The sequence below is a fragment of the Rutilus rutilus genome (genome assembly GCF_951802725.1).
Source record: "Rutilus rutilus genome assembly, chromosome: 6".
Classification (NCBI taxonomy): Eukaryota; Metazoa; Chordata; class Actinopteri; order Cypriniformes; family Leuciscidae; genus Rutilus; species Rutilus rutilus.
Window position 1 is genome coordinate 9,077,264 of NC_140214.1, and position 27,789 is coordinate 9,105,052.

General features: G+C 42.4%; 2 protein-coding genes across 2 annotated transcripts in view; one reads left to right on the forward strand and one right to left on the reverse strand.

Moving 5' to 3' along the window:
* LOC311291646 (G-protein-signaling modulator 2-like) overlaps window positions 1-27,789 on the forward strand; it is a 352,673-nt gene that overhangs the window by 207,585 nt on the left and 117,299 nt on the right. The gene's annotated exons all lie outside the window — the stretch shown is intronic.
* The window catches only part of LOC311291643 (NACHT, LRR and PYD domains-containing protein 1 homolog), a 44,978-nt gene continuing 23,016 nt past the window's right edge, over window positions 5,828-27,789 (reverse strand). Inside the window, exons 5-14 of the mRNA XM_084410803.1 lie at window positions 25,273-25,521; window positions 21,717-21,743; window positions 19,618-21,307; window positions 17,955-18,032; window positions 17,656-17,730; window positions 17,418-17,552; window positions 16,952-17,104; window positions 15,764-15,853; window positions 8,884-8,985; window positions 5,828-7,220 (exon numbers count right to left, since the gene is read on the reverse strand). Coding sequence (XP_084266929.1) covers window positions 6,224-7,220; window positions 8,884-8,985; window positions 15,764-15,853; window positions 16,952-17,104; window positions 17,418-17,552; window positions 17,656-17,730; window positions 17,955-18,032; window positions 19,618-21,307; window positions 21,717-21,743; window positions 25,273-25,521 — 3,596 coding nt within the window. The 3' untranslated portion in view covers window positions 5,828-6,223. The remainder of the gene's footprint in view (window positions 7,221-8,883; window positions 8,986-15,763; window positions 15,854-16,951; window positions 17,105-17,417; window positions 17,553-17,655; window positions 17,731-17,954; window positions 18,033-19,617; window positions 21,308-21,716; window positions 21,744-25,272; window positions 25,522-27,789) is intronic.

Genomic DNA, 27,789 nt, shown 5'->3' on the forward strand with positions numbered 1-27,789 from the left:
TCATTGAAACAAGGCTATTATTTCAAAGTTTTCGTAACTCATTTTTATAAAAAATAAAACGGTTAATCGTCTAATTGTACAAAACAGAGATTTAGATTTGTTTAAAAATATTTGAGTTTGGCATTCTACAAATGCCTTTTTACTAGTCATGTCTTCATTTTTAATTACGGAGCTCTACAATTGAACTGTTACTAGTAAGAATTACAATTAGAGAGCTCTACAATTGAATTGTTACTAGTAAGAATGCAATTACAGAGCTTTACAATTATACATATCTTTAATTTGTTTTTACTAGTAAAAAAATCAATTAGAGAGCTCTGTAATAAATACTTGCGACACACACTGAAACACTTGCGAAACACACTAAAACACTTGCGACACACTGAAATACTTGTGACACACACTGAAACACTTGCGACACACACTGAAACACTTAAGACACACACTGAAACACTTAAGACACACTGAAACACTTGCGTATTCTGGGTAGTTGCTATGATGTTGCTAGGTGGTTGCTAGGGTATTCTGAGTGGTTGCTAGGGTGTTGCTAGGCAGTTGCTAGGGGGTTCTGGGTGGTTGCTATACTGTTGCTAGGTGGTTGCTAGGGTATTCTGGGTGGTTGCTAGGGTGTTCTGAGTGGTTGCTATGGTGTTGTTAGGCGGTTGCTAAGGTATTTTGGGTGGTTGCTACGGTGTTGCTAAGTGGTTGCTATGGTGTTCTGGGTGGTTGTTATGGTGTTACTAAGTGGTTGTTAGGCGGTTGCTATGGTATTTTGGGTGGTTGCTAGGGTGTTCTGGGTGGTTACTAGGCAGTTGCTAGGATGTTCTGGGTGGTTGCTATGGTGTTGCTAGACGGTTGCTAGAGTATTCTGAGTGGTTGCTAGGGTGTTGCTAGGCGGTTGCTAGGGTTTCTGAGTGGTTACTATGGTGTTGCTAGGGTATTTTGGGTGGTTGCTAGGGCGTTTATAGGGGGTTGCTTGGCTGTTCAAGGTGGTTGCTCTGGTGTTACTAGGTGGTTGGTAGTTGTCACAGATGGTTACTATGGAGTTTTTATAGTTACTATGGAGTTTCGTTTTTTCAACTTAAGAAGTTTAAAGTGGTTTGAAGTTTACAGGTAATTTGAAGTTTATGATAGATAGATATTTAGAGTCCATAAGTTTAAATGAGTTTAGAGTTTATAAGTGTACGAGTTTTTGAGTTTATAAGTTTAAATGGGTTTAGAGTTTGTAAGTTTAAATGAGTTTAAGAGTTCAGAGTTTATTAATTTATGAGTTTAAGAGTTCATAAGTCTATGAATTCATGAGTTTATAAGTTAATTAGTTTATAAGTGTATGAGTTTAGAATTCATAAGTTTAAAAGAAGTAAATAGTAGTTTGAAGTTTAAATTAGTTTAAAGTTTAAATTAGTTTGAAGTTTAAAGGGATAGTTCACTTTGAAATAAAATTTTGGTATGTTTTAGCTTACCTCAAGGGCATCCAAGATGTAGGTGTCTTTTTTTCCGCAGTAGTTTCAATTTTGATATTTTTAGGTCAAACCGTTCTTGTCTGTCAGTCATATAATGCAGGTCGATGGTCATTGTCTCAAAACACAAGCACAGAGTCCAAATTAAAACAATTCCCCATCGTCCAAATTAAACAATTCCCCATCGTAAGTACACATTGATGGCCTAAGACACGAAACGAGCGGTTTGTGTGAGAAAACGAACAGTATTTATATCGTTGTTATCTCTTGAACACAGCACACGTCCAAATGATCTGAAGGCGCGGGCGGGTATAGATATATAAATAGATGTCGCCTTGGCTACTGCAGTTCATTGGAACGAAACCGTAGCCAAGCGACTTCTAGTGTATATATCTATAACCGCCCGCGGGCGGGTATAGATGTATACACTAGATGTCGCCTTCGCTACTGCAGTTCATTGGAACGAAACCGTAGCCAAGGCGACATCTATGTATATATCTATACCCGCCCGCGCCGTCAGATAATTTGGACGTGTGCTGTGTTCAAGAGATAACAACGATATAAATACTGTTCGTTTTCTCACACAAACCGCTCGTTTCGTGTCTTAGGCCATCAATGTGTACTTACGATGGGGAATTGTTTAATTTGGACGATGGGGAATTGTTTTAATTTGGACTCTGTGCTTGTGTTTTGAGACAGTGACCATAGACCTGCATTATATGACTGACAGACAAGAACGGTTTGACCTAAAAATATCAAAATTGAAACTACTGCGGAAACAAAGACACCTACATCTTGGATGCCCTTGAGGTAAGCTAAAACATATCAAAAATTAATTTCAAAGTGAACTATCCCTTTAACGTTTAAACCACTCAGAACACCCTAGCAACCACCCAGAATACCCTAGCAACCACCTAGCAACAGTATAGCAACCACCCAGAACACCCTAGCAACTGCCTAGCAACACCCTAGCAACCACTCAGAATACCCTAGCAACCGCCTAGCAACATCATAGCAACCACCCAGAATTCGCAAGTGTTTCAGTGTGTGTCGCAAGTGTTTCAGTGTGTGTCGCAAGTGTTTCAGTGTGTGTCGCAAGTGTTTCAGTGTGTGTTGCAAGTTTTTCTGTGTGTGTCGCAAGTGTTTCAGTGTCTGTACAAGTCAAACACAACCTACAACTTCCTTGTCTAATGTGACATTTATTTGAACATCTTCTGGTCAGGTATGACACATATTTAATAACTTTATGCCAAAAGTATGAATGCCAAAATGACTTTAATGATGAGTAATAGGCTACTTGTTGCACGTTAATGCTTTTTCATTTATTTATTTTTGGAAACGCACAGAGAAAAAAAAAAAGTTTGTAACTGCGCGCACAACTGTTTATTTGTTCCTTTCTTTTGTCATCTCATTCGTGTCTGTGCAAAATTTTCTCATGTCTGCTCATGCTAGTTAACGTTAATCCACTGTTTTATTTTCTCACAAATGTATGACTTTTGGAAGTGCAATTTGATTACCACATGCAGTTTTAATAAAGTTGAATTAGGTAACCTTCTATGTCATTTTTACTCTTCAAAGTGTACACTTGCAGATGTTGATTATAATGAATTTACTGTTATGACCATATAATAATAGGGATAAACAATATTTAAAAAGTATATAATTTTTCAACTTATGACTAATTAAAAATTAACCACAAAACATGCTAAATGGGGGATATCTATATCTAGCATAAAAAAAAAAAAAAAAAATAGCCAGAACGTCATCTCTCAGTTGCTGAATGTCGCGCAACAACGTTGCTACAGCCCTGGCGCGTCTTACAATTCTACGTTGTTACAATGTTGCGAGCATGTAGACAGCGACGTTGCCATAGCAGAAATACAACGTGCCATAGAAGTTGCCACAACGCAAATGTGTTTGCTGGGTATTTAACAAAAAAATAGCCTATAGTCAAGCAACAAAACTATTCTGGATAGGGTTTGGTCACTGCCAACCTGACAGTCCAAACTCATCCCTGTGAAGCAGAATGCGTAGGCTACACATGAATGTTTGAATGTGCTTTAGGCACAACCTTAAAGGTGGGGTATGTGATTATCTTTTTTTTGTCCATTTTTTCAAAATCACTTGAAATCCTATTCCTAACCCACTTACAGCCACTGAGTTAGAAGCACTGAAATGAAAATTAAGCAATTGAATCATCTGTGGAACGGGCAGAACTCGAAAAACTCCAGCCAATCATTTCCAAGACCACCTAGGATCATTGGACAGTAAGTTCGTCAATCAAACGGTCGTACCATACCCCTCCTCCCCCATCCCCCTCGCGTGCGTGACCGAGAGAGAGAGTAATGGGTGGAGTCAGATGCCGTTGGAGGAAAGAAGGTAGGACCATTTGAGTTGTGTATTTTCAAAATCTGCCGGCCGTTTTGTAAATCCCATACCCTACCTTTAAGCAATGACCCTGAAAGGTCGTTCAATGTCAACATTGTGTATGTCACCACACAACGTAGTTATAGCAACCTTTTGGCCATGTTGTTAAAACGTTGTTAGAAGGTTGAGTACGTTGTGCCAACGTTCTGTGTTTGCAGGGAAAAAGTGCGGTTTGACTACCATGAAATCATTACAAAATCATTGGGAAAATCGTTTGGAAGGGCGCATGAGGAGAGGAGAGACGGATCAAATCGCCAGTTTGCGAATCAAGGAAAAGAGTGTTGAGCTGGATTTTTGTCTGTCATCGTGGGGAAATGGATGTTCGCATGCTGCGGCCACTTGACTGGATGGAAGCGGTTGAGGTGGGGTTCCGTGGAAGAGGCGAGATGGCTGGGGTTTCTTTCTAATCTAAATTGTTATGATCACTTCCATTATAGTTTCTTAAATGTTTATTTTGTGTTGTTTTTAAGTTAAACATAAAAACAAAATATTTATGTCAATTTACATACAAACTTAGTTGATCCTTAGATGAGGAAGGATAGCTGAATAGACAGACAGATAGAGAGAGAGAGAGAGAGAGACAGAGAGAGAACCTTTGGGTGGCTTCTGCTTCTCTTCTTCATGGTCATTTTTTTGTGTGGTTAACCTGTCAATGAACACAGATAATCTATTAAGATTTTCAAGTTTTTAGTTTTTTTGTGATTTAGAGCTACAATATGCAAGAATTTTTTGCCTCTAGAGGGCGCTACATTCCAAACAACAACAACGGCGTAGCTTGATGACGATGTGAAGGAGCGTGGAATGATGGGAACTGTCGTTTTAAACTCCACCGTGGATGTAAATCAGTCAGACGGGAATCGAAAAATCATGTTCATGGATGAGGTTAAGTTTTATTTTTATAATGACATGCTTTTTGTGGCGAGGGGGGTGTGGTTCAGCGCGGTCTGTAATGGGAGAGAGAAGAGACGAGCGTCCTGCAAGTAGGTCAAGTGCAAATGACGAACACCTGTGTCTTATTGCAGTGATCGGCGTGGAGAGACCGCTTTTAAGCCGCGCGCTGGAACGAGAGAGACTAAAGAGAAAATTGGACGCAGAGAAAGAAAACCGGTGGATCCGAGCTCTCATTTTTGAACTGTTTTGTGGCGTCGCGGTTGCCACGGTGAATGCGCGTTGTGCACGACTTTTGTTTGTTTTGCTTTATTTTAATAAAGTACGAGTCCCAGTCAGATTTTCTGTCGACCCCTGTCTTCTTCCTTCCTGACTCTTGAACCTCATCACACTTTTATTTCATTAAAATGAATTAACCGCAAGAAAAGTAAGGTTTAATACTAAATTGGTTATCATAGATGTTACTGTATGTCGAATTCATTGTTGTGATAACGCTGCGCAGTTTTACGTGTTCTAAACAATTGTTGTAAAAGTACATTCGACCATACCCACATCATTTGCCAAAATACTGATTAATCTTTATGTATAACACATGCTATATTTATTTACATGGCCATAAACACCAGACGTGATAAACAATGTCAATAAACTAAACACAAATCTAAAGCAATAATACTTCCCTTACATAAACATAACTATTACCGAATGCTACATTTGGAACATATAAAATTAAGCATGCCTTGTCGACAGAACCAGCTGCAATCGGTAAAGAATAATTGTGTTCCATAACGACTGCACGAAACAAGCTAACGTTTGTTGCTTGATAGACACTACAACTACAACTTCCGCATTTGTCCAGGACTCCACGCAGTACCAGCGGAAACCGAGGGTAACGCGGATATGACGCAATTGACTGGCGACTCCCAGCTCCCCCCTGCTCTAATGCCCCGTTTCCTCGGTTAAAATCGCAATTTTCTCACGATTTAAAAATAGTTGGAAACATTTGGGATATTGTAAGTAATCAACTTAACAAAATATATAACACTGGCTTTGAGATTATGGGATATTTTAATGCAAAATTCTTGCATATTGTACCTTTAAGGTAAAGCATGATATAGGCTAATTGGTTGCTGACCCACTTGGCAATATAGACCTTAACACCTGTTTTATTGAAGCTGATGCTTAATAATATGATAATCATCTAGGACAGTGATATTTAAATTCAGTTCATATATCAGTTCTATCTTATATTCTAGAACTAAACAGCATGTTGGCATATTTTCCAAGAAACAGCATATTACAAGATTTCATGATATGTAGCATAGCTTGAATAGCTGTCTAAATGAACTGAGCTTTTGCAATAATACCACTTGAATGGACTGTGTTACAGATCTTTCTCATACTATCCTGACTGGTTAAATAAGAATGTGTGATTAGAATATAGTTCCTCATGAATTATTCTCGTTTTTAACCCTTTGAAGGAGAGCTGATCTGTGTTTAACAAAATACTGAGCTTTTCTAATATCGGAATTCAGTTGTGGCTCATATTGGACTTGCCTTTGATTTAACAGGGCAAGTTTGGCTTTCCATATTGTGGAAGTCCATACAGATTTCTTGTCCTCTTCTCTGACAAGATTCATCTGTACGTCACCATCCTGATGTTGCATGATCTCAAAGAAGTTTGGATCGATATCTGTTCTAAATGAAATCCCCTCTACAGGTTGAACATAAGCACCAGGAACCTCAAGAAGGTGCGGCGTTTTCATCTGAAATGGTCTGTTAGGTCTGGGATGGCTAATCGGATGACTTGATTTTTCATTCTGCTCAACTTTCTCTTTTGAACAAGTGTCATTCGCTGGAAAAAAGTAGACATGAAGAATGAGAGGATCTTTACAGCACATGTAGAGAAGAAGGTTACAGTGTTCTTCCCACTGTGTGAACCAGCTTTTAATTGTAGTTGTAAGAGAGAAGGATGGTTGGAGTATTTTGGCATGATATCGGGTCAACTCTACAGATTGTAAAGATATTCCTTCATCTCTTTTGCTGAGGAGCTTCACAGTATCTTTGAGAGAGGGGTCAGACTCTGCTAAACAGGCGTAATGAGGCAGATGGGCCTCCTCCAGTTTCCCTGAGATCACGGTCACATCGATCACTGGACCAATTCGCTCACACTGAAGCCTCTCCAGCTCTTCACTGAGGAAACGTCCATCCACTGCACGATACTGGAGAGTGACGTCACCAGCACAGACCCATCGCATTCTGGTCCTGCTGCACTCGAATCGACCCGCCTGAGTGTTGATCCTGAACTTTGACCCTCCTTCATCTGTACAGACTGACGGCTCCACCTGAACCCACTGATCACAGTCTACAATGTGAACACAAGACTGACACACTGGAAGCGGGTGAAGATCCAGTGCAGACGGTTCAGGCTCAGAGATGGTTGGCCTACAGAAAAATTGAATGAGAAAGTGAAATGCTTGTATTTAAAGGTGGTGTGTGTATAATTTTTCTTTAAATTAAAATACCTTCTCTTATGACAGCTTAAAGGCCAATTTACACTGCCCAGACAGACGCAGTATCTTACTTCTCAGACCTTCCAAGACCCGACCCAGAAATGCTGATTCAACATGTTTAAAGGTGAACTAAGTAACTTTTTTACCTTAACTGAACAGCTTCGGAGTCATTGGAATGGTTATAATACTTATTTCGGGTTGAATGGTGGTCGTTTCGCACCCCCCTGGTGCCCGTGAGCGGAAAATACGCACTTGCAACTTTGGGGCGGCGGGCCACCGGCCGCCGCGTCAGGAAGTATCGCGTGATATCAGGTCTCGCGATGTAAACAATTGCTTTACGGCCAAAAGAAATCTGCTAAAATGCTGTCATTATTGCGCTCCCTCATGCTGTCCGAACCCGAATGAAGAAGACGTTTTAAAGAATGTCCCATCTGCTTTGATGTCGTTGATCTACTAGCTTCTGGTGTCTGAGAATCACCAAAGAGTTTTTACAACAGTGTTGTCAAATATCTATTCCGAAGCTGTGGGGGGAGCTCTAGAGAGAAACCTGCGAGCAAAGAGCGAGAATACAGCGTAGAAATCCCGAAGCTACTGAGTGCTGCTTTAATTGGCGAAAATGAGAGCTGACAGATGTACAGTAGTACACTGATCTGAGAAAACCCGAACTACAATTCTGATGCCGTCTTTTGGTGCAGTGTGAATTGACCTTAATATGCACAGTGGACCCAGAAAGTTCATAACCCTCTAAAATACAGGGTTGTAACCAACATAAACATTGAGGACATGTCCTCCTCAGTAATTAGATATAGCCAAACTCTCCCTCACAACAGCTGCACTCCATTATGCACCACTCTGCTTAGTGGTCTAACAGCGCTCGGCAATGTCAAAATGATTGAGCTGGATAAATTAAAGCAGGGCTCAGTAGTTTCGGGATTTCTTCGCTGTATTCTCGCTTTTTGCTCGCAGGTTTCTCTCTAGAGCTCCCTCCACAGCTTCGGAATAGATATTTGACAACACTGTTGTAAAAACTCGTTGGCGATTCTCAGACACCAGAGGCTAGTAGATCAACGACATCAAAGCAGATGGGACATTCTTTAAAACGTCTTCTTCATCCGGGTTCGAACAGCGTGAGGGAGCGCAATAATGACAGCATTTTAGCAGATTTCTTTTGGCCTTAAAGCAATTGTTTACATCGCGAGACCTGATATCACACGATACTTCCTGACGCGGCGGCCCGCCGGCCCAAAGTTGCAAGTGCGGATTTTCCGCTCACGGGCACCAGGGGGGTGCGAAACGACCAGCATTCAACCTCAACTAAGTAATATAACCATTCCAATGACTCTGAAGCTGTTCAGTTAAGGTAAAAAAGTTACTAAGATCACCTTTAAAGAAGGCGGGCTTTACTGTTCCTTTTCACTTCTTTACTGTTCACAGATGTCGAAAATAAATTTAATATTTGAAAATAAATTCCATCTAATGTTGATTGAAGAGGCCTATTTTAGATTCACAAAGTGCAATTTATGCAAACATACTATAGTAAAAGTGAGGCAAGCAGAAGTATGAAAGAAACAGATAAAATGATTAAATTATCTCACTCTTCCAGAACTTTTGGTTTGAAGTTAAATGTCCTTTTCTCATTACAGCTGTGACTCCAGTCCTCTTCTTTGCACTGGTCAGTGGATTTACTGCACTTCCTCCTTTATACAGATGTATAAAAGGTGAAACCAGAATAAAGAAACCAGAGATGCAGAATCTTGTAATGTAAAAATTTGATTTCCATTGATCTTCAACATATATTGCAAAGTAATGTGTCACATGTCTATATTGTGGAATGGGAACAGGATATATGCATGTTTGTACATCTGGCGTAAGCAAGACACACACAGTAAGACAAATGGTTCAGCTAGATTTGGCCATGCTGGGTGAGTGGAAAACTACAGAGGAAAGACCTTAAAAAAGAAGTATAAGAAGGGAATTTCCTGGGCTGGGTGTCAGGTCTTGCTCACGTCACGGGGTAGCTGCTGTGATTTTGTGACTAAGCCTCATGGAGGAGAATAAATATCTTTTAAAATACAATTTGATTCTTGGTGTCTCTTATGCAGTGATGATGATTGTTTAATGATTGTTTTTGCCACAACAATCTATATATCCAATATGTTCTGGAATCAAATGTAGGTAGTATTCAGTCACCCTCCAAAAAAATCATGATATGAACAGGAAACGTACTCGGTTACTAACGTAACCTCGGTTCTCTCTAGAGAGGGAACGAGTACTGCGTAAGTCTTACGCTAGGGGAAAATCTCTTTTCCGCGAGATACTGAAGCCAAAAATGATCCTTAATTTTGAAATAATGTAAAACGCGTTGCGGCAGCATGCAGACACAGGCGAGACGGCTCGCACGCCTATTGGCTGCCCTGCGGCAACTGCAGCAGCCTATCGATAAGGCCTTTTCGTGACGTCAGCTCCAATGGGGGCGCTTCGCGCCCAATACGTCACGTCCCGCCAGAATGGGCGTGGCCTAGGGCTATAAATATAGCTTCGAGAGGCTAACTCACTGGTTTTTCATCGCCGAAGCGAACCAGAGCGTGTGCAGGCACGGCAAGATACGCAGTACTCGTTCCCTCTCTAGAGAGAACCGAGGTTACGTTAGTAACCGAGTACGTTCTCTTACGAGAGGTTCTCTCGTACTGCGTAAGTCTTACGCTAGGGGAACACAGTGTAAAACGCCGTGCATGCTAAGATCCAGCACCAAAGTCCCAAGGGCAAGTGCCCGGGCTCATATAGTACATGATCATAAGGGACTCACAGAGAGCCCAGGAAAGAGTGGCTAGAATAGCATCATTCCTGTAATAATATAACATCCTATAAGGAGCGGTTATACTGATGATGTGTCTTACAGTCAGGGCGACCCCCGGCCTGGACTGACGAATATAGTGGGTCTTACACACTGCCCATAGAGCTGCGCGATCAAACAGCGAGCATTTGCTCAAGCAGTTTCAGTATTCTGGCCCGAACACATCAGGGCAGACAGTACCGATTTTAGACCGAAAGCAGCTTAGCCTGCAAGGCGGGAACCTCTAGGTTATAAAACCTTATAATTGTAGACGGGGAGGCCCAGCCTGCCGCCATACAGATATCTTGCAAGGCAATCCCACTAGACCAAGCCCACGACGAGGCCACGCCTCTTGTGGAGTGTGCTCTGACACCTAATGGGCACTGTAAGCCCTTAGAGGTATAAGCCAGCGCTATAGCATCAACTATCCAACTGGATAGGCTCTGTTTCGACACGGCAAGTCCCTTAGAACGTCCGTAGAGTGAAAACAAAGAGCTGCTCTGTCTGTCTGAAAACAGACGTGCGAGACACATAAGCTCTTAATGCCCTGACTGGGCAAAGGAAGCTTGCGTCTCCTTCCTCGTCAGAGACTGGTAGGGCTGACAGGGAAATGACCTGCGCCCTAAACGGTGTGTTGAGGGATTTTGGAACATAACCGTGCTTAGGTTTGAGTATAACTCTTGAGTCATTAGGCCCAAACTCCATGCACGTCGTGCTTACTGAGAGCGCGTGTAAGTCCCCTATGCGCTTCACTGAAGCGAGAGCCAGAAGAAACACTGTCTTGAAGACAGGTGTTTAAGATCAATTGTCTGTAAAGGCTCGAATGGGTCACCTTTCATGGCTTCCAGCACTGTAGAAAGGTCCCATACAGGGACTGAGGGAGGTCTGGGAGGATTCAGTCTCTTAGCTCCTCTAAGGAAGCGGATGACTAAATCGTTCCTTCCTACTGACTGACCCAGCGTTGTTTTTGAGAACGCTGCTATGGCCGCCACATACACTTTGAGCGTGGAAGGGGTCCTGCCCTTGTCCAACAGCTCTTGTAGGAAGGAGAGAACCTCCGTCACCCCACAGTCTAGGGGCGACATGCCACGAGCTGTGCACCAGCTGGAGAGCACTGACCATTTTGAGGAATAGAGACGTCGCGTAGACGGAGCTCTAGCCTGCGTGATCGTGTTTAACACTCCGCTTGGGAGGTCAGCGGGTACCCGTTGATGGCCCAAACATGAAGGGACCACAGCTCTGGGCGTGGATGCCAAAACGAGCCCTTGGCCTGAGAGAGGAGGTCCCTCCTCACTGGCACTGGCCATGGGGCAGTGCTTGCTATCTGCATCAGAACTGGGAACCAGGGTTGGTTTTTCCAGAACGGCGCTACGAGTAGCACTGAGCATCCTTCTCTGATCCGTTCTATCACCTGAGGCAGGAGAGAGACGGGAGGAAAGGCATAGAGCGGGCGGCGGGGCCATACATGAGCCAGCGCGTCCCTGCTCTTGGAGAAAAATTCCAGACAGTGAGCGTTTTCTTGAGACGCGAACAGGTCTACTTCCGCTCTGCCGAATTTCTTCCACAGCAGCTGGACTGTCTGTGGGTGTAGAGGCCACTCGCCTGTCGGAACATTGTTCCTGAACAGTCTGTCCGGTCCTACGTTTAGGAGCCCTGGCACATGCGCTGCTCTCAGCGAGAGCAGGTTGCGCTGAGCCCACACCAGGAGGCGTTCTGTCAGCCTGTGCAGGTTTCGGGACCTGAGGCCGCCCTGGCGATTTATGTAGGACACCACTGACATGTTGTCCGAGCGGACCAGGACGTGGTGTCCTTGTATTTGGGGACAAAAACGCGTCAGCGCGTTGTCCACTGCCAACATTTCGAGGCAGTTTTTGTGTAGAAGCTTCTCCCGTTCTGACCATTGGCCGAAGAACGGTCTGCCCTTGAGCAGTGCTCCCCATCCCAAGGTGGATGCGTCCGTAGACACTACCTTCACACTCGAGGAAGTCCCCAGGCTTACACCTGATTAGTACAAGTCGTTTGCTTTCCAAGGTTTCAGAGCTGCGATGCATTTCTGATTGACCTTGAGACGAAGCAGACCAGAAGCCCACGCTCGGCGCGGTACTCGCGCTTTCAGCCAGAACTGTAGCGGGCGCATGCGAAGCAAGCCCAGCTGAAGTACTGATGATGCTGAGGCCATGAGACCTAGCATCCTCTGAAATTTCTTGAGCGGGACAGATGCGCCGCAGCGGAAAGAGCTCACTGCGCGCTGAATGTCTAGTACGCGCTGTGGTGACAGTCGCGCTATCATAGACAGCGAGTCCAGTTCTGTGCCCAGAAAAGATATTATCTGTCTGGGAGACAGAGAACTCTTCCCCCAATTGACTCTGAGACCCAGATTCTCGAGGTGATCGAGCAAAATGGTCTTGTGCTCTATGAGCACCGAGTGAGATTGAGCTAGAATCAGCCAATCGTCCAAGTAGTTCAATACTCGCATGCCCTGTAGTCTGAGGGGTGCGAGCGCTGCGTCCATGCACATCGTTCATGTACGGGGTGCTAGAGACAAGCCGAACGGTAGGACTGAGCACTGATATGCCTGGCCCTCGAAGGCGAATCTCAAATGTCGCCTGTGACGTGACGCTATTTGTGTTTGAAAATATGCGTCTTTCAGATCTATTGACACAAACCAATCTCCTCGGCGAATCTGCATGAGGATTTTTCTGGTCGTGAGCATTCTGAACTGTCGCTTCGCAAGCACTCTGTTCAGTTGCCTTAGATCTAGTATGGGTCTGAGACCCCCGTCTTTTTTCAGTACCAGGAAGTATCTGCTGTATAGCCCTCCTTCGCTCTGAGCTTGAGATAAAGGCTCTATGGCCCCTTTGCTCAACAGTTTAAAAAATTCGGCTCGAAGTAGGTGGTGCTACTTCTGTTTTTACCGTAGTTTCGACGTGCGTCACATAGCGGCGAGGGCGTCGGCGAAACTGTAGCGAATAGCCTCTTTCTATAATGTCTAGCACCCACTTCAAAACCCCCGGGTAGCCTTGCCCATGCATCTGCACGAATGGCTAGGGGCTGAATGCGGAGCGCGCTCCGGTCGCTCAGCGACAGAGGGGCTTCGGTGTGCTGCAACATAAGCGTCGCGCTTTGAGGCAGGGGGCGCGCTGATAACAGCGGGCAGAGTGCCCGCGCTCGACTCCTTTGTGGTGGTCAACCGAGAGGGGAGGGCTGGGCGAGTCCCGTAGGACCTGTCATGTCTATGTGTGAATGTGGGCGCGGGATAGCGGGCACATTTACAACACTGAGAGCATTGTCCGTCTGAGCAGAGCGAATGCACGTTGGTTTTGTTTTTACAGAAACCTTGAGATATGCGGAACGTAGTGTTTGTGGGCACTGGGCAGTGGGCACATTTACCACGTTTAATGCGCAATCGATCTGGGTCGATTTCATGTGCGCGAGCCCTGTGACGGGCTGTGTTTGTGTGTAGGAATGAGCACTGGGCAGTGGGCATTTTGTCTACACTCGTAACACCATCGGCCATGGCCGGGACACCAGAAAATACACTCTTATGGGATTTATCTGGGTAGCCGTAAAAGCGGCGTTTGTGTGCAGGCAAGCGGGCTGCTTCGCCGACTTGTTTACTGCAGAATACACTGGAACAGTCGCATTTACTGGAACTGAACGAGCGAGAAGTTGCCATAGAAACAGAGAGTGTCAACATGCTGGCGTTTGTTTGCAGGCGTGCGTGTATCACAGCAGGCTTGTTCACTGCAATATTGACATTTCCAGTCGTCTGAACTTCAGAGGCGGAAACCATAGAAACAGTGTTTGGGTGCAGGCGAGCGGGTTGTACCACGCGCTCGTTGGCTGCAAAATACACATCTGCAGTCGCCTTTTCAGGGAACTGCCAGAGCGAGCATTGACGGCAAAAAAATATTTCTGCCGGTAGACCCGGGATTCGATCACATGTCTCTCGCGCGAACGCCTGATGATCTACCACTGGACCACAGAGGAAGACACATAGGCATTCAGTCAGCGCGAGTATTATCAGAGCGCGTCAACATGCTGGCGTTTGTTTGCAGGCGTGCGTGCAAAACAACAGGCTCGCTCACTGCAATATTGACATTTCCAGTCACCTGAACTTCAGAGGGGACTGAGAAATGTGTGATGAGTGGATGTCGGCCCGGCCGCAGCGGGGCTAAAAACACCCTTTTCTCCTTTCGCCAGTGACGCACGGGAACCATAGAAACGGTGTTTGGGTGCAGGCGAGCGGGTTGTACAACGCGCTCGTTGGCTGCAAAATGCACATCTGCAGTCGCCTTTCAGGGAAGCTCCGAGGAGCAGTCTCGGAGAAGGATGCCAGGTGAGTCCTCAGAGTCACCATAGGCAGTAACTGGCTCGCAGTGAGGGCAGTCGCCGTCGGCGAGCGCGAGAGCTGCGTGATCCTCAGGAAAGGGGCGTCTTGAAAAAGACGCCCGGCTCTTTTAGTGCAATGAGAGTGTGTGTCGCGGCGGCGAGCACACACACATACACAAAACACAGTAGCAGAGAAAGGATATAACGCCGGATAGCGCAGCAGGAAGGCGACTGAAGGCGGCGCGGCCAGCGGCTTCAGAGTGTCGACTCGTCCCGCTGAAAGGCTTCTTCAGATGGCGCGGCTTCTCTCCGGATCCAGCGATGCGAGAGCTTCGCTGAAGAGATGAAAAATCAGTGAGCTAGCCTCTCGAAGCTATATTTATAGCCCTAGGCCACGCCCATTCTGGCGGGACGTGACGTATTGGGCGCGAAGCGCCCCCATTGGAGCTGACGTCACGAAAAGGCCTTATCGATAGGCTGCTGCAGTTGCCGCAGGGCAGCCAATAGGCGTGCGAGCCGTCTCGCCTGTGTCTGCATGCTGCCGCAACGCGTTATACATTATTTCAAAATCAAGGATAATTTTTGGCTTCAGTATCTCGCGGAAAAGAGATTTTCCCCTAGCGTAAGACTTGCGCAGTACGAGAGAACCTCTCGTAAGAGAACCAAGGTTTTGTATAATGTTATATGTACAGTTAAATCATTTTTGAATGCACTACAATATTTAGGTGCATTCAAGATATGTCAGAAAATTGTTGACAGTAAATCTTCATAAATTTAAAAAACATAAAAAAGCGAAACACACCTGATGCACATTTTTTGTTCTTCATATTCTAGAAGTATTAAAAACCTTGCTGTATTTTTGTGTAGTTAATTAAAATAAGGTACACTGGCTTCGACACAAGTTACTTGAACACAACTGGCAACTTCCCTACTTGTAAATACAAACTCCATAGGAGGACTTGAACACACCATTTGGGTAACACTTTATTTTACAGTGTCCTTGTTACATGTATTTACCATAGTAATAACAGTATATTATGCATAATTACATGCAACTAACCCTCAACCAAACCTTAATCCTACCCTAACCTTACAGTAAATGTTGTTAAATAATATTATACAGTACTTAAATAATATTATACAGTACTTAAATATATAATTACCCTGTAAAAATGACACCTTAAAATAAAGTGTAACCACCATTTGTTTACAGCATACAAGTATATTGTTTATGGTAATCTGGTTAAAATAAAAGGACCTTCATAAAACTATTTATCATTATAGAAAACAGCTGCTGAGCGCATACATACCCTTCAATGGTTACAGTGCAGTGTGTATCCGTCAGTGATTTGTACAGTAACTCGAGTCCCTCCTCCAGCAGCAAACCAGTGACACTTACACTACAATACAACATTTTAGCAATGTGACTCAAATACCAATAAGCAAAGAGTCTTCAACATATGATATCAAATTCTTTAAAATCATATATCAAAAAGAGTCTGGCTACGCAATTTTATATTTGTGTTGATCCACACCCAAACATTTTGATCTTAAACCCAAATAAAAGCAAGCCTTGAAGCTAAGGTGACAACTAAACTTCCACTATGTAAATATAAATAATTTTATGTATGCATTGACGTCACTTTCCCGCCGGAGCACACCCACTCAGCCGGACTAAGTGGCAAAAGAGCTGCTGCGTGACTGGATTTAATAGGGGAAACTGTTCAGTTTAAACTAAAGGTTGGACTCGAAAAGATCCAGTTATTCATGGATATTGACATGCAGCCAGGAATTGTGTTTCCTGACATTTATATGTGCCTGATTTTGACGCAGGGGAAATACATAAAGAATATTTGCCAGTGAACACTTTAGGCTATATAGGTAGGTCTAAATCCAAGTGATCACGTATACCAATGTTATATATCATCATATCGTCCAGCCCTAAAACTTTTATATTTTTTTGTCAGTTGTGGCGAGCAGGACGAGGCCAAGGGCCGTGAGAGAGCGGCACGAGGCCGGTGGCGTGATTACTGAAGAGCAACACCTGCGTGACGCACCGGTCTCGTATCTCTCACGGAGGAGCAGAAGCATAAAGGAGGAGCGACTACAGTGAAGAGCGAGAAAGGACAGGCCTGAACTTGTGTTGTGTTTTGTTTTATTTTATTGTGACAGCAGTCGTCCGTGAGGGGCTGCTGTCTTTTACTTTTGTTTTGTATTTGTTTTATTTTTTTATATTAAAGTTTCATGAATGTTAGCCGGTTCCCGCCTCCCTTCTCCCCATAACAACGAACTGTGTTACATCAGTGTTTATTTTAAAATCCAATTATGTATAATATGGTAAATATTTATTTGAGTTGTCAATACAATATAAAACAATACAATATAGGGTATGATTTTACAAACAAATGCTGCCGCTCAGTCTTTTTGGCACTCAGTGGGCGTAACCACAGCGACTCCGGCCGATGGTGACGTCATGCGCTCACCCTCTGTACTCTTACCTGAGCTGCTGTAGACTGGTGCAGGTCTGGATGAGGGAAATTATCCCAGAAGCCCAGCTCTCATTCAGACTGAACACCTTCAGATCAAGATTATTTATACCCACAGAGTGAAAGGAAGACAGCAGCAAACTGACATGATCACACTCTGAAGAGCTGCATTACAAACACAAACACACAGGTTTGTTTCACTGTATTAGTGATGATCTCAATGACCCTAATCCCTACAGATATCAAATATTTAAAGAAAAAGAGGACTTGTCAGATTTATGTGATTTTTTTTTTTACTACTGAGGACCTCATAAAATGTCTTTACAGGTCAGTTTTAAATATGCTTTACTATACTTGTGGGGGCATTTTCAAATATTTTAGCACTCACAGGTATAGCCAAATCTGTGCACACACCTAATCTGTATGCATCGCTGATGGTCATACAAATACAGCAAAATTTGTTTAAACATTTTCTTACTCTTTTGAAAACATTCCTGCTTTCTCAACTCTCTGTAAAAAGATTGTCCAGTCAAAGTTGGATATCTCTGAGTGTGGACAGGTAAGACTGGTTTTTAAAAATGATGAATTGTTCTCTAAGTTTCTCACAGATAACCTGGAAAAGACAGACATTTGTTAATGGCATCTGCTGCATTCTGAAACACAAGCAACTTTAAATACACCAAATGACAGCGTATGTGTAATAAAAAACGTCTTACTGGGAACCTTCATTTGTCACTGACAGGTCAAGTGACCATCTGTGACTCTCACCACTGTATTTATCCTCCTGAACTCTACCATTCAGAACAAAACACCATAAGAACCATAGAATTGACTATACCAGATAACCAACATGAAAACTTTTTAAAATAATTAATAAATTATTAAGAGGTAATATTTGTGGCAAAATCCATCAACCACACAATATTCAGTCACCTCACAATAGCCATAAATGGTTATATATTTCCTATAACTATATAAGATTTACAATATTGATTGAAAAATAAAAAAATATTACTCCAGTTGTCTTAAGGTTTTGGATTCAGCAAACATCTTGATCGAATCTCCCACTTCCGACAGGTGATCCACCGTCAACCTTAAGTCAAAACAAAAATCATTAATCGTTAACATAGATATAAACATTTATAGAAACAACAGAAATACTTGCAGAGGGTTCATACAAAGTATCATTAACATATGCAATATATGTATGTTAAAAATAGCTTATTATGGATTTTTTAAAATGACCTTTCATGTAGTGTAACATTGCTCTAAGTGAATGAAAACATCCTGCAAAGTTTTAAATTTGAAAGTGCACCGTATATAAAGTTATTGTCTTTCAAAAGTAAGAGTCGACTCTGAGTCAATTAAATGAATAGTTTTTCAAACGAGTCATAAGCCGTTTCGTTGTGATGTCAAGACGAAACATTAGCATATTGCCCGCCCACTTATTGCGTGCGCAGACACCAGGGAAAATTCAAACCTGCAGTTGATTCCTGTGGATACTGGACAGCATCATGTCAAGAAGACGCTGTGCTCTACAATGTGAAGGTAAAGCCAGTTTTTTTTCACTGCCCAAGGACGAGCATGTGAAGAATCAGTGGTTAAAATTCATCTTTACCACTATATCACAGTAGTATAATAATAAACTTTTGCTGTGTTCCCTTTATTTTACTGATGACTGCTTCTCAAATCTCGGAGTTCAGTGCAGGATTCGCAATCTGCTTGCTCTTGAAAGATGGTGTTAAAAATACTTTTATATTGTGTAGGTCTCCTGCTAACTGGCTAACTGACTTTATTACTGTCTAACTGAAATTCTTCTGCTTATCAGTTGTGGGTCTATTACCTAAAACTGTGTCTATTATTGCAGATTTTCTGTCGTTCTCGCTACTTTGAGGAAAGATTAAGCATGGAGCAAGATCTTTTTTATCAGTCATTCACGCTATTGCTCGGTTAATGTATACATTGCATAAATGCTGTTATACAGTTATACAGTTTCCACTTGTTCACCGCAATATATTAGAAACATACTTGGTAAATCAATTATTACTAGTAAAATAATCATATAATGTTCATGCTGATGGTGAGGAATTACAGTTGCAACATCCCATAATATGCCACAAACTGAGTAGTGTATCACTGAGAAACGTCCTGCTCGAGTCGTCCTTGCGATGGAGGTTGGGGTTCAATTACTAGGCCTATAGTTCTTCCAGTGTTTTATCATCGTACTCGCGCTCACATTGATATGGTAAAATCAATGCAATTGTTCATTACTGTGTTTAGTTTACGGTGTAGGAAGCCTCAGGACATGCAGACCTGACGTTGTTATGGCAATGGGCGTTTTTGCAATGAGCGCTGTACACGGTAAACCAATCACAACAGACTGAGCTGTCTGGCCAATCAGAGCAGAGTAGCTCGTGGAAAGGAGAGATTTAGAGAGAGAGTGATTCATCTGACGAGTAGTTTGAGAATTATTGAAAATGTGGTGATGTGCAAATGTATATTATGAGGAAATTAAACAGTTTTTTTTTACCTTTGATGCATGTAAACCTGTTGTAGGAGACTCCAAAACAACATTAGGAAACTTTAAAATAGCATAATAGGGGCACTTTAAATCATAAATATACAAACTATATATTACATTACAATAAACAAACAGCTCTCCAAGCAAACACACTGACCTCAGAGTTTCACACATACAGAGTGCTGGCTGAAGAATCTTGAGTTTATCAGCTGTTAAATCACAGTACATGAGGTTCAGTTCTCTGATGTGTGGACAGAACTGAAGACAGTACAGCAGTGCCCAACAGTCTGTGCTCCTCAGGGAAATGTTTGACAGATCCTTCGATTTCCAATCTGCTAAAGCTCTCCTCATGAAGACCTTATCACGGAGCTCATACAGACAATGTAGAGCAAACAGTTCACATCCATGCTGTTTTTCCATTGTAAAGATACTGTCCTGCAGGTCTTTCTTCAGTTTTATGATGAGAGGAACAGTCCACTTTATCTTTTTAAAGAGTGAGCTGCTCACCTTCTTATTTAAGAGACCAGAGAGAAACATCATGACTGAAGGGATGGGATTTGATCTTTCTGGAGATGGCCTGCTGATTCTATTCTCTGATTTTGTCAAGTTAAACAGCTCACTGACTTTCCAGCATAACTTATATTCATCCAGTAAAACATAATAAAGAGCAGTGAAGAACTCCTGAAAGTTGGAATGCATAAACCTGAACACTGGCTCCTCTTTGTCTTTCCTTTTCAAACTACCTTTATACAAGAACAGACACATGGCGGCACCTAAGCCAGTCTTGGCCACACTATTTTCATCAAAAAAGACTTGCTGATTTTGTATTCCTCTCTCTGCCAGCTGACCCAGACTCCTCAGCATGGTGAGGACAGACTGACTCTGGCCATGATGCTCCAGTAGAGTGGACACAAAGTGCACATATATGGAAGTGGTTGTCTTTAGTTCCATCAACACATGTTTATAATCTGTAAAATGCTTTTTCAGACAAACACAGACCATCCAACACATTAAAGGCACAGAGCAGGTAGTCAGGAGGCTTTCATTTGTCTTCAGAAACGTATATATTTTCATGGAGAGTTGCTCATCCTGAAAAAACTTGTGGAAGTACTCCTGCACCCCTCTCTCAGAGAAGCCCACAATCTCAGTGAAACGCTGAGGTCCTTTGAGGAGATTCATCACTGCATCATCAGCTATAGATCTTGTAGACACAAGCACAAATGATTCAGGCAGCAAGACTCCCCTCAACAGGTTCCTAAGAGTGTCCATAGGTTGGACTGTATTGGATGTACTTTGATCCATTCCATTCCATCCATCAATGAGGAAGAGGACTTTTTCTGGTGGGAACTTTAGTATCTGTGAGATCTGATCTGATTTTAAACTGCAACTCCAGCTCAAGAGCTCATTCAAGCTCATCTCCTCAGAAATGCACTTAAGCTCTTCACAATTCAATATAAAAATTACATCAAAGTTTTCAGAGTAAAGTTCTCCAGATGCCCAGTCCAACATGATCTTCTGTAACGTGAAGGATTTACCTCTTCCAGAATCACCACTGAGAATCACAGTTTTTGGTGTGTTTCCGTCACTATCAGGACTGAACAGCCGGTCTATACTGACACTGTGATTCTTGTCATTTGATAACATTTGAGAAGATGTTTTTGTTCCAGAAGTGTGAGAAGACCCTGCATATTGACAGTATTTCTCATTTTGCTCCTTGCTCCTATGAATTATCACTGGTTCAGTGTAACGGGCGGCCAGTTCCACACGTTCATCAGATGGAGGGTTATACTCTGTCACAAACTTACAATTTTCAATGATGGAAAACTTGTACTGATGAATCATGTCATCTACAGAAAAACACAATAGCCATTTGATATTGATATATATTTTATACTAGAAAAAAAAAATTCACAGTACTCTGATCTACAAGAAACACAAAACAGCCACTTTTATGAGTAAAATAAAATGTGTTGTCTATTTCAATAAAAAACTGTAATATGAGTATTGCTGGTGTATCACAATAAGGTGTGGCTGTGAATACAGCAAACATGTTTCTGTGGTATTTACACTAAAGAGTAAATACTCTATTGCTAAATAATTGTAATACTACTATACTTAAAATATTCCTAAGTTATATTATTTTCTGTGCTTGTTTTGTTCTTTCACATCAGACTGGACATAACCCTGTCAGTAATATGACTTTATATGCTTAGGTGAGTGAAAACAGTCAAGGTCAGTCAAGGAACTTTTACTTACCCTCAAACTCCTTTCCCACATCAGCATCTAGGAGAGAGAGATATTTTTCAAATTCCAATTGACTTTGGAAATCACATTTTGGCATAATTGTGTGTGTTCCCTTTCGAGGGATCCCTTCAGCATCAGCGCTCCTGAAACACGTGTGCAACTTAGTCCAATCTTGATTAGTGCAACGTCATCCTGTGACGCGTGCCGGCGGAATGCGGAAGTGATAAAGGAGCCGGCATCACAGCTGTTGTCAGCTTTCTGATCTTCAGCAAGCGCTCTCTGTCTGTTTAAGTCTTATTTGGTGCTGTCTGTCCCGTATAAATATATCTATCTATCTATCTATCTATCTATCTATCTATCTACACTCACCTAAAGGATTATTAGGAACACCATACTAATACTGTGTTTGACCCCCTTTCGCCTTCAGAACTGCCTTAATTCTACGTGGCATTGATTCAACAAGGTGCTGAAAGCATTCTTTAGAAATGTTGGCCCATATTGATAGGATAGCATCTTGCAGTTGATGGAGATTTGTGGGATGCACATCCAGGGCACGAAGCTCCCGTTCCACCACATCCCAAAGATGCTCTATTAGGTTGAGATCTGGTGACTGTGGGGGCCATTTTAGTACAGTGAACTCATTGTCATGTTCAAGAAACCAATTTGAAATGATTCGAGCTTTGTGACATGGTGCATTATCCTGCTGGAAGTAGCCATCAGAGGATGGGTACATGGTGGTCATAAAGCAGTAATTCTTGCTCAGGTAGGCCGTGGCATTTAAACGATGCCCAATTGGCACTAAGGGGCCTAAAGTGTGCCAAGAAAACATCCCCCACACCATTACACCACCACCACCAGCCTGCACAGTGGTAACAAGGCATGATGGATCCATGTTCTCATTCTGTTTACGCCAAATTCTGACTCTACCATCTGAATGTCTCAACAGAAATCGAGACTCATCAGACCAGGCAACATTTTTCCAGTCTTCAACTGTCCAATTTTGGTGAGCTCGTGCAAATTGTAGCCTCTTTTTCCTATTTGTAGTGGAGATGAGTGGTACCCGGTGGGGTCTTCTGCTGTTGTAGTCCATCTGCCTCAAGGTTGTGCGTGTTGTGGCTTCACAAATGCTTTGCTGCATACCTCGGTTGTAACGAGTGGTTATTTCAGTCAAAGTTGCTCTTCTATCAGCTTGAATCAGTCGGGCCATTCTCCTCTGACCTCTAGCATCAACAAGGCATTTTCGCCCACAGGACTGCCGCATACTGGATGTTTTTCCCTTTTCACACCATTCTTTGTAAACCCTAGAAATGGTTGTGCGTGAAAATCCCAGTAACTGAGCAGATTGTGAAATACTCAGACCGGCCCGTCTGGCACCAACAACCATGCCACGCTCAAAATTGCTTAAATCACCTTTCTTTCCCATTCTGACATTCAGTTTGGAGTTCAGGAGATTGTCTTGACCAGGACCACACCCCTAAATGCATTGAAGCAACTGCCATGTGATTGGTTGATTAGATAATTGCATTAATGAGAAATTGAACAGGTGTTCCTAATAATCCTTTAGGTGAGTGTATATATATCTATGAAAAATGGCGAGTGAACAGCAGAATATAAGAAATGTGTTCATCCCTGTCCTCGTTTTATTCCGGATGGGGAATAAATTATTATTACAGCTCACACATTATCTTTGTGTGAGCTGTTTGGGAGCGCAGCATGCTTGCTCGGCCCTTGAGGGAGTTGATTGCGAGCGTTTACCTTTAGAACGCGTCGCTCTCGGTTGGCGCTATTCGACCAAAGCGGCCAAAGCTCTGTGCCCCACGCGGTGCGTGTCCCGTGATTGCTGAGGCAACCCGGTGGCTTTACTCGTGGGGAACACAGATGGAGCTAGCGGAGGGGTATGAGACCCGTTCCACAGCTTCTTCTGCCCTGAGTGAGATCTTGATGCTGGGCTTGTCTTCCTCTGAGGAGGTGGATGTGCTTAGTGTCGAAGGTTGTGATATGGATGACTCGCCAGCCCAGTTACCACAGTACGAGGAGTTAGTGGAGGTTATAACTCTTGCCGTGGCCAAGTTAAACATTGAGTGGCCGGCCGAGAAGCGCAAACAAAAAGCTAATTAGATTAGCGCTTCCTGCAGTCAGCACCACAACCTCCACGTCAGGCTTACCGTTCTTCCAGGATCTCCACAAAACAGACTGTAAGCAGGTGGGTCATCGAAGCTATTTCTATGTCCTATGAGGTGAGCAATCTGCCAATTAGAGCTCATTCCACTCGAAGCATGGCGTCTTCAAGGGCATTGTGGTCGGCCGCGTCCCTCCAAGATGTATGTGATGCGGTGGGATGGTCCTCGCCACATACCGTTGTTAGATTTTACAGCTTGGACCTTCCGGCGACCCCGGGTCACAAGAACTCATGTCCTGAGCTCTGCCTTATTTCATACTAGGACAGACTTTCGTCAGCATGGCGAAATGGGCATATCATTCCCCAGAGTGTCGTCAGCAACACAGTGCGAGTTCCCTCGAAAGGGAACATCTCAGGTTACCCATGTAACCATCGTTCTGAGAAAGTCCCTTTGCCATGCTTCCTGCATACGCATAACTGGGAGCGGCTTGCTTCAGCCGATCAGAAGGCTTTCAACAGGATGACGTTGCACCAATCAAGATTGGACTAAGTTGCAGACGTGCTTCAGGAGCGCTGGTGTCGAAGGGATTCCCCAGAGTGTAGGATGCAGCGTCTCGTTCCCTTCTCAGTGAAACCATGGGTACATGGGTAACCTGAGACGTTATTGTTTGTTCAAGAGTGAAAGAGAACTCGATTCTGTGTGTCACATAGACAGGACATTTACAGACAGTGCATTCTCTTTTGTCGCACTAAAATGGTTTAAAAGCATTTGCATGAATAAAAGCATGATCATATAATGTAATGCTAGCCAAAGGATGACAGAAAAAACGTATTATTGCGATACATATTTTGAACGCATTAAACTGGAAAAAATGTATTGCATGCGGTAATGCGTTAATGTTGACAGCACTACAAATTAATTAAGAATTATGAATTAAGACATTTGCTTTGATGTTCCCTAGGTCAACAGTCTGTTAACACACATTAAGTAAACTTTTAAAAGGTTAGGACTCATTTTCCCAGGGCCCTAACAATTTTATACAATTCTAACCCTAACCCTAACCTAAGGAAGCTATGAACTTTTGTGATGTCATTACTCCAACCATTTGTTTATTTCCCTCAAGTCTAGGCCTATTATATTGAGAGCTATACAGCAGTGCTGTGGAACAGAACACCCCCTTGATGAGCTTCCACAATAACCCATGTAATATTAAGTAAACACAAAGCTTAGGGAGATTTTTTTTCAGGCTACCATATGTGCTATATAAACATAGGAATGACCCCTTCCCAACAACTCTAAACCATGCATTTAACCCATTGCCAACCATAGCCATAGCAATTTTCTTTTGGCTTCTTTTTGTAGGTAAACAAAAAAAACAAAACAAAAAAATGTTTCATGTGTGAGAAACTTTGAGTGTGATTACTTCTGAGAAAAATATCTGTCTTTACCCAGATCTTGGACCAGGTATGGTTCGTAGTCCTTCAGTTCAGAGTAAAATGCAGATTTAACTTTTTCTCCTCCTGCATCCATTGCTTTATATAGCTCTATCATCTTGTCCTCGTCAGATTTTGATGTGATTATCTGTAAGCGTGTCTCCTCATCAAGCAAGTCCTGTGACAGCAGCTCCGCCATAATTGGCATCACCATGCAAACCTTCTGGATGAGCTCAGACCTGTATTTGTCCACAAACTGGGCCCCTGGAGAGGAAAGCATAAATATGATGATCTGAGACAATTTTGTTGGAAAAAATGTGAAAATAGGTTTCAGGAATCAATAAAAAAAAATTTTTGTTGCTAGCCCTTACATTTCAAAAGTTATTAGCATAAGCGTAAGGGAAACTTTGGACAGTTAGTGGCACTAGAGGGATTGAGTTAGAGACTCCAAATTTGCTGTGGTGAATGTTTGGACTGTCCTCTATCTTATCTTACTCTATCTAACCTTATGCCACTTCTGCTCTGACAATATTCCCCAACTCAAAGGATTGGTCTTTCATGCAGGGACACCCATAGGAAAGAAAAATTAAAAATTATTAAAAATCCCTTTAACATCTCAAATGTTTCTCCTGGACAAAAATGAGGTTACTTTTACATCAAATGGAGACTTTTGCTTTAGTCTCCTGCTTCTCACACTTGTCTCCCGAGACAAAAACTCTAACACTTTCACAATGGAATTAAAGTTTTAGAAGAGATCTCAACAACATCACACACTGTGCTTAAATTGTTCTCCTTAGCAAAAGACTCTGAATGACTCACATTTATCTCCTCTAAAGATTCAGAAAAGATCTCAATAACATCACACACTGTGCTCAGACTTTTCTCATGAACTAGAGACTCTGGATTTCTCACATTTGTTTCCTCTAAAGTTTAAAAGAGATCTCAATAGCATCACTCACTGTGCTCAGTCTTTTCTCCTAAACTAAACACTCCGAAGCTCTCACATTTGTCTCCTCTAAAATTTAGAAGAGATCTCAACAACATCACACACTGTGCTCAGACTTTTCTCCTCAGCTAGAGACACTGGATCTCTCAAACTGAAGTTTCATTAGAGACCTCAATGACATCACACACTGTGCTCAGATTATTCTCCTTAGCTGGAGACTCTGTTGCTCTTACATCTCCTCTAAATTTTAAAAGTGATCTCAACAACTTTGCAAAGTGTATACCAAGGCAAATGTCCCAATGTGAACTCAAACATTTCTATCATAATATGTATTAATAATCAAATAAGTCAAAGATTGAGTCGTTAGCCATGTAATGTGCCTTTCAGCAAAGAAAGCTCCATGGTTTCTTTGCCTGAAAACGGCATCTGGTAGGCTACATTACTATTTCCAACAACAAATGATGTGTCCTATGCACATAAACTGAACAGCTTTCTTATTGTATCAGCAATTGAGAGTAACTTTATCCTTATTTCGGCATATTTTCACTCTTAATGTAGGCTTAAACGCTGAAATCATGGACTGTTTTTCTTTCTTTTTTTTTACTTCATTGGTGCACACTTTGTAAAGTTCTAGAGATATCTTCTAAAACTTTATTAGAGACCATGTGAGAGTGTTAGAGTTTTTTTCTCAGGAAGTGTGAGAAGCAGGAGACTCAAGCAAAAGTCTCCATTTGATGTTAATGTAACCTCATTTATGTCTAGCAGAAATGTTAATGTTTTTTTGTTTTTTTTCACTCTGGGTAGATTCTATCTTCATTCATCCACACCATTTCAATGAAGAACAAATACATGCATTCTCATATATGAAGTTTAGTGTAGACAGTTTTGTTGCACAAATATTTAACAGAGGAAATCAAGACCTATATTTACATGCATGCAAAATGGGTTGTACAAGACAAACTTTGCAATGTTAAGTGAAGAAAAAAAAAGGTTTTGCAACAACCACGAAGCACTGGGACACTAGTATTACATTTGTTAAAAAGAAAGTATTTATCTTAGACTAAACATCTTACACTTGTCTAATCCCTTGTTTGGAATATGCGCTACATATACAGTACATCGCTGGGCATTAAAGATATTTAGTAGAAAACTAATTTAGTAGAAAACGTGACAGTTTCCTTGACCGTGTTGAAAAAAACACTCTTTTTTTTTCATCATCGCGTCATATTACGTCACGAGAGGGAGTCGTTTGGCGGGCTCTGCGTTTGCTCAGTGCAGCAAGTAGGAGTGCAGCAACTAGTACCAGTAGGTTGGTATTCAGTAGGAGCTATTGTGAGTGTGTTTTCGGTAGTTATTGTATTTCAATTTATCATCGTCATGGTAAATTATTGTTAATTATAGCCAATCAGGACATCGAGTCCACAGGTTTACAAACAAGAAAAAATTATCTTCCGTGTCTGGGTGCGTTTTGTGCAAGTGAAGAGACGGAACTTCACTTCTGCATCTGTGGTAGTTTTTAGCGTTCACTTTAGCGTTGGGATGATTATAATCCCGGTGATATGATGGAGTTCAGCATGGAATGCCGA